The sequence below is a fragment of the Martes martes genome (assembly GCF_963455335.1).
Source record: "Martes martes genome assembly, chromosome: 11".
Classification (NCBI taxonomy): Eukaryota; Metazoa; Chordata; class Mammalia; order Carnivora; family Mustelidae; genus Martes; species Martes martes.
In genome coordinates this window covers 19945118-19955816 of record NC_137899.1, presented here as the reverse complement: position 1 = coordinate 19955816, position 10699 = coordinate 19945118, and the positions used below count along the sequence as shown (strand labels likewise).

Genomic DNA, 10699 nt, shown 5'->3' with positions numbered 1-10699 from the left:
GAACTGCGACCCGCTGCTGGAATCCGCCTGCAGCACGTAGCCTCGGGACTCGGGGAACGTGGCCGAGTTTCCACGCCCGGCCCGGGGGCCGGTGCTTCTCTCCTGGTGCGCGCCTGGGGCTGTGCCCTGGTGCGACGCGAGAGGAGCGCTCACAGTGTCCCTGTCCGTCCCCGCACGCGCTCGGGCTCCAGCCGGGGTTTGGGGAGATTTCAGGACGCGGACAGCGCCCTGGCTGCCCACGGGTGGGGATTGGGTCGAGCTCCGGAAGACCCCAAGGCGGGCCTCACCCTCTTCAGAGTCCGGGAGCCCCGGTCAGCAGGTGCAAGCTACGGGACCCGAAGGTCCTCACGTGCCCCGGCGCAGCCTGGTGGTGCGCGCCCGGGGGCGGCGGCCTGGAGCGGCCAGGACGGCGGCGCGCAGACCAGGCGCTCCGGGAGTGGCTGCAACAGGTGGGGCTAGGCGACCGCTAACGGCGGTCGCCTCTTCCGCCCCTTCCTCTCCCTCCTTCCCCGCTCCATCTCCTCCTTCTCCTCGCAGGTCATGGAGGCGCCCGGCAGCAGGTTGGAGCCGCCACCGCTCCCGGAGTACAGCTGCAGCTACGTGGTGTCGCGGCCGGTCTACAGCGAGCTCGCCTTCCAGCAGCAGTACGAGCGGCGCCTGCAGGAGCGCAAGACGCTGCGGGAGAGCCTGGCCAAGGGCTGCAGGTAGCGGCGGCGGCGGGCTGGGCGCGGGCAGCAGTAGTGGGGCCCGGCGTGTGGGCGCGCGGACCCGGCGTGGGGTGGCGCGCCACCCTGCCGGGTCGCCCGGCTTTCAACCATCCGCACTGCTGTCCTTCCTGGTCGCAGGGTGGCTCCATCATTCTCAGCCAGAATTGAGTCCAGTTCCGGAAACTCATCTTTGGGAACAGTGTGTTCCGGGTGCCCCATCTGTCTTTTTTTCCTCTCTTCGGGACATCTGGAGTGCGCGTTGGGGTACGGGAGATCCCTGCGGCCTTCTCGTGAAGGTCTGGCTGAGGAGAGTGGAGAAAAGGGGGCCCGATTAAAAAGAAATGATGGGTAAACCCATCACCTGACCAGGAGTCCTTGAAAGCCCCAAGTTCATCTAGGCAGGACACCATTCGGAGATACGGAATGAGGGCTAGAACCCAGGAGAGTGTACTCCAAAGTTCTCCCCTGTCAGACAGTGGGACCCCCAGGGAGCCCTGCCATCACTCCCTAAACCCAAACGGCCGGCTGTAATTAGATACCACAAAAAGAACTAGAGAATTGTCAACTGCTGCCAGATTTTCTTTCTTTTTAAGAATCTTTTATTACAGAACATAAGTACATACAAAAGCAGACACAGTAGACGAATGAAGCCCCCTCCATGTTTTTACCCACCATCCAGCTTCAACAGACAAGCTCTGTCTCCACCCACTTGCCTCCATTCCATGATTTTTTTTGAAGCAAATCCTATATAGCGTATCTTTTTGTCTGTGTGCATTTCAGTATATATTTCTAAGGACTCTTAAAAAAAAATAACCACGATCCCCTTATCACACCTAAAAAAAAATCCTTAATGTGAAAAATGTCAAAATTTCCAGTTGTCTCATAAATATAATTTTAAAAGTTCAGTTAAATGAGAAGTCAGATAATGTCCACACACCCTTAACATTTTTTTTTTCTTTTAACTATAGGGTGCTGAATTTAAAAAATACTAAGCAGCAAGGTACAACAAAGTGTACATTTATCTTGTTAAGATTTTTGCATAAACTGGCTCCAAGCTTGTATTGCCAAAATAAAGAGAGTGTGTTTATTTTTTCTTTAAAGAGAAAGAAGTAGTAGAAGAAGGCGCCTGGGCTAGAAGTCTGAAAATTAATCTCCGGTTGGAGACTCCACATTGATTGTTCTGTGACTGGTCTAGAAAATGGGTCCTTGTGTAGGGATATTTTCTCAGAGGATTACAAAGGTGGTAGAGGGGAGGGAACACTTAATCCTGTGTTTTCTAGTACAGCGCATTTAAAAGCGTAGATAGAGTTCTTGGCAAAAGCATGGTCAGCACTGGAGCGTTAGGATTTGACACGCGCTTCTCGTTCTTTTTCTAAGTGGTTATAAAGATCAGCAGAGTCCTGCTCAAAACTTTGTGCTTTGCAATTGGTCATGACCGAAATGGTATTGAAAAAAGTCTTCTTGCCTTTTGACAGTTGTTCAAGAAAGAGAGGCCTTGGTGTGCTGAAGACACTTCTGCCCGTCTTGGACTGGCTCCCCAAATACCGAATCAAGGAATGGCTGCTTAGTGACATCATTTCAGGAGTTAGTACTGGGCTAGTGGGCACACTGCAAGGTAAGGTGGTTGGTGGACTTGGCTTCCAAGTGACTGAGAGTCACGACCTCCAGCAGCAGTTCGTGACTTCTTTCTGAGTCCCAGGAGTCCAAGTGTTTGCTTACCCTTTGAGATCTTCACCTTTCCTCTAGAGCCCCTTAGTGGACAGATTTGCCTCTTTTCCCCTCTTCCTTAGAGTTCTCTGGCCGGGAATCTCTGCTGCTTCTCAAGCCGCAGGGCTTCAGCTAAAGCCCTAGCATCTGAGCAGTGGGTCCCCAACTTCCGTGAACCACAACTCACAGGAAGAAATATCACATCATGACCTGCACATGCATATCTCAAGTTTCCTGAAATAATATTACCTCTCACTACAAATGATATGTTTCTATCTATATGTTTCTACTCTGTTTCTATTCTGTCCTCTTCTATTCTGCTTATATTTTACAAGTGCTCATTGCAGTCCATTACATTATTTTGCATCCCATACATGGGTCTTGACCTGCAATTTGAAGGTGGTTTAAGGGAAAGTGAAGGAAGTGTTTTAGTCTGGAGTATTGTCCATAAGCATTTTTTTCTGTCCTTCTTCCTTTTTTTAATCCATCCCCCTTTTTTTTCTTTTTTTTTAAACATTAGCATTTTTTTAAAAGATTTTATTTATTTATTTGACAGACAGAGATCACAAGTAGGCAGAGAAGCAGGCAGAGATAGAGGAGGAAGCAGGCTCCCCGCTAAGCAGAGAGCCCGATGTGGGGCTCAATCCCAGGACCCTGAGACCATGACCTGAGCCGAAGGCAGAGGCTTTAACCCACTGAGCCACCCAGGCGCCCCTCCATCCTCCTTTTTAAAAATCTCTGGCAAAATGTCTTAACAGAGGTGTTTTGTTTTACTTTGTTTTGTTTTAAATAGGCTTTATATTATATTTTCATGAGCATCTTAGAAATCTGTTGCAAAGTTGGTGAATTGCAGTATGGGCATTCTCCTCTGTCCCCCACCCCCATCGTCTTGCTTCTCCTCTGTCCCCCGCCCCCTGCAACTCTACAAAGCCCCTGGACTATGAAAACAGAAGTATCATTTATTTATGATAATTTGATGGGGCATCTAGTATGCTCCAGGCACTGGGTGTGCTGATGTGAATGAGCTGTACCACCTGCTCTAAAGGAGCTCATGGTCCATGGGAAAGTGGATAATAACAATTCCACAAGGACTGTGACAGGGTTAACAAGGCCTCAGAGGGGAGCGTGCATCGAGGCTTACAACCCTGCCTTAGGAGACTGGGAATGGCTTCCTGGAGGCTGAGTTGTCAGATGGAGTTTTCGTGAAGGTTAAGTCTGAGATCGCCCTTTGATGGGAAGTAGAGCCAGGTGGGGATGTGGGTAGAAAGATGGCTTGAAAATGGACTATTTCAGAAGTTAGTTAACAGTCATTGGGAATGTCAACTTTTGCCCATAGAGCCTTAAGATTACTCAGAGCAAGCCTGGGAGATTTCCACAAGGGAGGGTAATTCTATTGCCCCCATGTGGAGCCCCAGGCTGACCCACCATGGTTTCAGTCACAAAGGTGGGTGGGAGAGGAGGTGGGGCTGGGCAGTACATTCGTTCGATGATGCCACATGCCCACGGAGGACTCTAAAAGCTATGACGTAGCAACACTGTATGACTCCTAGGGGACAGGAACCATCGAATTAATGTTTGTTTAGCTGGTACCTGGCATGGAGACCGATACAAAGTAGTAAGTAGATGGCCTCATAAACACTTAGTGAAGAGGACTGAATTGCTTTTCTGATGATGAATCTTTATATGTAAAAAAATGATATTCCAAGCTCTAGCTCCCAACTTCATAGACAAGTATCTCATAAGAATAAATCCTATTTTTAATTTTGTTTATTAAGTACCAGACACTATGCTAAGGGCTTGGGCCGATTATGTCATTTAATCCTCACAAAAATAATTGTTAACTCCTTTTCGATAGATGAGAAGTCCATTAAGTCTTTTTCTATCTCTATAAAGTTATCTTTGTAATGTAAATTTCTGGGAGGCTAACCTGGCTCATTCAGGCATTCATTCATCTTTCACTCACTTAATAGTATTTATAAACCAGTTCTGTATGCCGGGTGTTCAGCCCTGAAGATTCAGTGATTTATTGACAAGCACAGGTACTGACCTCAAGGAGTTCCTTTCAAATGGTGGGCATTAATTATTAATTACACAAAGAGATAAAATGGACAAATAATTATAGATTGTACTAGATTTAGTCCATTGCGTTGGATTAAATGCTCTGTTCTAGGGATTACTTGGAGGAGGGAGTATGTATTTGAGATCCAATGGTCAAGGAAGGCCTTACTGAGGGGATGAAATTTAGTCAGAGATCCAGAGGATGAGGAGGGCACGGAAGGAGCAGAAGGGAGAGTGTTACCAGGCAAAGGCCCAAGGCAAAAAGGAATTCAGTGTTTTCCAGGGAGTTGCAGGAAGAATTCTCGTGTGGGTGGGGGCAGTGTGTGGGGGGAGAGGGAACAGAGCTAGATAAGGTTGGGTGGGGCTGGGTTAGGAGGAGGCAGGGAGGCACTTGCTCTCTGGAGGCTTCCTTGAATATTGTGCCTCGGGGACCTGCCTTGCCTCACCCTACTCCCAGCCCCAGAGGACAGATGTGTCAGCGTAAACCAGCTCGGCAGGAGACAGAGAGATCTGCAGAGATCTCAAAAGTGCTTTGGAGCAATCACTGGTGTCTACTGATGGATTTAGCATGTAGATGAAAAGTCCCAGATGGCTCCAAAGTTGTTGGCTTGAACAGCCGCGTACATGGTTACATCACTGATGAAAATGGCTGAAGATCAGGTTTGGGGTGGAAAGTGAAGAGTTTCCTTTTGGACATGCTAAGTCTGAGATGTACGGGAGACCTCCAAGTGGAAATGCCCAATGTAGACTTGGAGCTATTACAAGTGTGAGGAGCAGAGGAGAGATCTGGGCTGGGCAGAAAAATCAGGAACGCATCTGTGTCGAGCTGGTCTTTAAGGGAGTGGGGATGCCTGAAACTACCCAGGGAGGTAGGGCAGGTGGAAGTGATGGCAGGACCACCTGAGAAGGCTCAGGGGGCTGGAGAGAAGGAGCAGTTGGAGGCCTGAAGGGCCAGAAGCCAAGAGAGGAGGCTCTTTTTAAAAGGATTGAGGGACGATAGTGTCATATTCTTCAGGGGAGAGTTTGAAGATGGAACATCGACAATGCCTTTAAGAAGGTTTGCTGTGTGAGGCACCTGGTTAAGGGTCCGACTCTTGGTTGAGGCTCAGGTCCTGATCTCAGGATGGTGAGATCAAGCCCCGCATTAGGCTCCACGCTCAGTGCGGGAGTCAGCTTGAGATTCTCTCTCCCATGGCCCCTCCCCCTGCTCCCATCCACGCATGCTCTCTCTCTCTCTCTCTCTCTCTCTCTCTCAAATAAATAAATAAATCTTAAAAAAGAAGAAGAAGAAGAAGAAGAAGGTTTGCTATGAAGCAGAATAGAAAAATGGCTGTAACCAGAGAGAGGTAAGGGAACAAGGTAGTATGAGGGAGGATTTAGGTTTCTTTTAATAGAAGAGATACTAGAATATATCTGGGAACTGGAGGGAATGTCCTTGTAGAGAGAAAGACATCTACAGCCCCCCAAGGTGGAGGAGAAACTGAAAGTGGTGAGAAGGGGAGACTGCAGCTGGGGTTCAAGGACAGAAGTAGGTGGTTGCTTCTTAAAGACAGGAGGAATATCTCCTCCATAATTTGAAATTATGGTGAAAAGCAAATTAGAGACATCTCTTACGGATTCTGTGTCTTAGGTGAAGTCTAAGATTCATCTCTGAACCATGTCTATGTGCAAAAGCAGGGGGCGGTTTGAGGAAAATACGGGAGATCTGAGTCTTTTTCAGAGCAGGGACTTGGAGTTGGACCACCAGGCAGTCCTGGGGATATGAAGGATAGGGACAAAGTGAATCAGTTAATCCTTTAGAAGCCCCACGAGAAAAAAAGAAACATTGCAACAAGGAGTCTGGAGTAGGTAAGCTGAAAGGCTAGGAAGCTATGGTTTGAGAGAGGGAGCTCCAAATTGAGATTTCAGGGGTGATGCCATTGTCTCTAGTGGTGGCAAGATCCATGACCCCCCTCTGGCTGGCTGGGCTGCTGAGGAACACCTCTTCAGAGAGGGCGGGCTCGAGTTACCAAGAAGCCATTGTTGCTAAGGATAATGGGCTCTTTTAGACTTTGGCTATTTAAAACAAAGTTACTACCAGGCAGCAAAAGATCAATGCAGGCCTTCTAGGGCTATCTTCATTCCCAACTACGGGGAGACAGCTCTCCAGTGTCTAATTCCGCCTTCCTAGATGCTTGCAAATGGTTGTTAGCCCCGCCTTTGTCAGGATATGCCACCATCTTACATGGGAAGGGTATCAGCACAGAGGTTGTGTGGCTTAAATCAGTGGCTTAGATTTCCTTACAAACTGTGTAATTTCAAAATCATTGCACCAAAGTCCTTTATAAATAGAGATGATTACAGTCTATTTGAGTAGCAGTTGTCCCTAAGTAGGACACTGTATGGAAACAGACATTTTCTCAGGAAGGTAAAAACTGCAGGGCCCAGTTCAGGGAAGTGAAGTTTGAGAAGGACTTGGGAAAAGTACATAGAAAATAGGTTGTTTTTATTTCCCACTCCTCCTCTGTTCGTCTTCCTTTTCGGGAGTCACCTTTCCACTCCATGTTCTTGGGACAAGTGATTATTGCTATTTCTTGTTGTAAGTTATGTCTTAAAACGATTGCATCAGTAATACAGATTATTCTAGAATGCAGATTTTGTAAGGGCAGACACTTTCTTTTGTCCATTCCCATAGCCTCCCAAACCTAGAACCATTTGGGCACATGGTAGGTACATAATCAATAAGTTGTCAAATGAATAGCCCAAATGCTTATTGTAGGAAACCAGAGAATACACATAAGTAATGTGAAAGATACCTCCTCCACAAACTAGAAGTCTCCCTTGATCCCACCGTGTAGACAACCCATCAATATTTTAGTAAATATCCTACTAGACACATAAATCACATAAATGCATATCCTTTTTTTTTTAAGATTTTATTTACTTATTTGTTAGAGAGAGAGAGCACAAGCAGGGGGAGGGGCAGGCAGAGGGAGAGGGAGAAGCAGATACCCCGCTGAGTGGGAAGCCAGATGTGGGGCTGGATCCCAGAACCATGGGATCATGACCCGAGCCAAAGGCAGACGCTTAACCCACTGAGTCACCCAGGCATATCTATAAAAAGTAAGGAAAAGCAGCCATATCTATGTAAAAGAATAAACTGTCAGAATGGTAAACACTGAATTCAGGATAATGGTTGTCTTCTGGGGGTGGAGGGAGGAAGAACGATATGATTGAGGAAAAGTACGCAGAGTTGCAACTTCACTGGCAATTTATTTCTTAAGCTGGACAGTGAATACACAGGTGTTTATTAGTTACATAGTCTTTTTGTATATGGAAATGCCAGCATAATATTGAAAATCTTTAGAGATTTTTTTGTGCATGCAACATCCATGTTTACTTTTATAAAAGTGAGAACATGCATACTTACCACAATTTTTTTTTTGAGATTTATTTATTTGAAAGAGAGAAAGGAGAGCACAAGTGAAGGTGGGAAGGGGCAGAGGGAGAGGGAGAAGCAGACTCCCCGCTGAGCAGGGAGCCCCACATGAGGCTTGATCCCAGCACCCTGAAACCATGACCTGAGCCAAAGGCAGATGCTTAACAACTGAGCCACTCAGGGACCCACTTACTATGATTTTGAATCCTGCTTTTCTCTACTTTTTCCTTTGTTCTTTACCTATCTCGATGTTAGCAGATGTATTCTTATACATCACATCAATTTCATTTTATAGAATCAGTGTATGTAAAGTATAATTCAGTTAACCACTTTTCCGTTCTGAGACATTCATTCAACAAATAATGCAGAGCACTTGTGAGCCAGCATATTTCGGTTGTTTTCTGCCCTTTTTAAAACTGCTATCAATGTAATCCTTTGTTGAGAACCCAGTGGTCAAAGGGCGTGATTTTGCTCTCACTGTGAGTGAAATGTGAGGAGGCCATAGGGAGTGAGATGTGCTGACGCCCTAAGAAGTAGTTCACCAAGGAAAAGAAGGCATCATTGCGGTCTTCCAACTCCCACGTATGTGGAAAAGTTGAGATTTCTGCACACTGTGCCACGTGGCCCCAGAGGCTGTTTGGGACAGAGCCCCAGTGGAGGAGGGGAGCTCCTGGAGGAAAGCCTAGTAGAGTTGTCTTACCTGCTGCTGTGTACAGTTGTCATAGTTTCCTTTGTTTGGATCTAGCTTCTGTTCTGCGACAAGGAAGCGGGTATTACAGCGCGATGACTGTGTTCCTCCAGACACACCGAATCACAGCATTCACAGGAAACGTCTGTGCGCACAGCTGCTCTGAGCCTTTGGGCTGAGTTGATGGAGTTTTTAACCAACTGACTTGACTCCCTTTTTCCACTCGTCTAATCGGTGGATGATTGGATTACTGATCAATTCTATCAATTCATTTCAGCAGGTGGTGCATGAGGATGAATCATTTTCTCAGCTGATTCAGATCCCGTTCTGCATTCTAGCATAGCCCCGGGCTGTGCGAAAAATAAGGAAGACCACTCAGGGCAAGCTGCCAACGGGGGGTGTCTAGGAAAAGGCCTTTCTTTGCACAGTGGAAAGAACACCCTAACTTTTGTTTGTGAATGTAATCATTTTGGATGTACTTGCAGGCATGGCGTACGCTCTGCTAGCAGCAGTCCCTGTCGGATATGGTCTCTACTCTGCTTTTTTCCCTATCCTGACCTATTTTATCTTTGGAACGTCAAGGCACATCTCAGTTGGTAATTATAAGCATATATTGCAATTGTACTTATTCACGTTTAACGTGTTTTGGCTATAGTATGTGTATTATGCTTCCGTATCTTTGTTAATGTTTTCCAGGAAAATAGGCCTCCAGTGTTTTGCGGGCTTATCCAATTCAGTGATGCAATGGTTCTTCTTAGCTTTCAAAATACCATCTCTTTAGTATTAGGTTTATACTTAACTCTTTTTTTTTTATAAAAGAAGAGAATATTGAAAGATTGTCAAAATTACGGCCTACCTTCAAATTCTAGTATATTTTCCTTTTAAGAAATGTAATAATTTTGACTCCATATTTAGAAAGTGTTCTCTTCCAAAATACAGAATGACAAGGGAAAAATATCTTCAAGAGGTCTTCAAACCTACTGTTTTACGAGACTAACTTATCATTTACTAAATTATATTCACCAAATACATATTCATCATTTCATTAAAAACTGTACTCATTTTTAAGTCACTAATATTGGAACACTGGCAAAATTGTGCCAAAACTATTTAGAAACTAAGCTTGGCTTTCCTTCTTGGTATGGCTCAAAATAGGCTTATTTTCTGCTGTTCCTAAAATCTGAATTCTCTTGTGCTGGAATGTTCTAGTAAATGAATGTTTTAATGCTATTTTGTGACTTTGACATTTATACTTGAGATAATTTTGTGCCTACATCCATCTGCTGGCTAGACATGTCTACCTGGACAATCCTCTTGAGACAAATACAATCATCTCCAGCCCATATCCTCATCCTTAGCCGTATTATCCCCAGTATCTAGCATATTGCCTTGCTTATGGAAGGAGATCAGGAAGAGGCTGTTGATTGAAATTGTTTCCTCACCTGGGAGAGATAATCAGTATCAAATCCTTGACAATGTGTGCAATGCAGGAGCTGATTTTTTTCTCTTTGGTATTCTATACATTTAAATACTCCAGGTTACTGGATGTCAGCACTGAGCCTTCCCAACTGTTAACACCTTCCATGACCAAAGGACAGGATCACCATCATGGATAAAAATATCAGGAGTGACTGGGAGAATAGGAATACTTTAAAAACCACAGAATCTTGTAGACTGCCATATGACATGAAAAAATAATTTGTCTTGAAAAGAGAAAAAGAAAAACTATATACTCTTTTTGTTTTGTTCTTTATCCCAATCTGGACCTTGTGATATTGACCAAGGTCCTCAGCACCAGAGAGATCGGGGCATTGGATGCTCTAGGAAATGAGCTTTTTGGGATAAATAAGATAGAACAAATAAGGATTCAGCTTGTTGGCCACCTCTGTCAGGAAACCTTTCCTGGTAACTCCCCCCACCGTTACCCCAATGTGCATGAAGAACATGCAAAGACAGGCTAGACAACCTTCATGCGGATTCACAAAGCATCCTGAGTGCTGTATTATAATTGCCTACATACATGTCTCTCTGGGTCATGAATGCCTTGAAACATCTGCTTTGCAGCTTCCTTTGTGAACAAATAATATTCTCCAATCACACCTAATAATTCCACACATCTTT

The 10699-nt window shown here is 45.4% G+C and overlaps 1 protein-coding gene across 1 annotated transcript in view; it reads left to right on the top strand.

Annotated features, from left to right (window-relative positions):
- Nucleotides 1–540: 540 nt before the first annotated feature.
- SLC26A4 (solute carrier family 26 member 4) overlaps nt 541–10699 on the top strand; it is a gene marked incomplete at both ends in the record, with an annotated part of 46864 nt that continues 36705 nt past the window's right edge. The window contains 3 exons of the mRNA XM_080818187.1: nt 541–704; nt 2183–2322; nt 9064–9174. Of these exons, the coding sequence (XP_080674313.1) occupies nt 541–704; nt 2183–2322; nt 9064–9174 (415 nt within the window). The remainder of the gene's footprint in view (nt 705–2182; nt 2323–9063; nt 9175–10699) is intronic.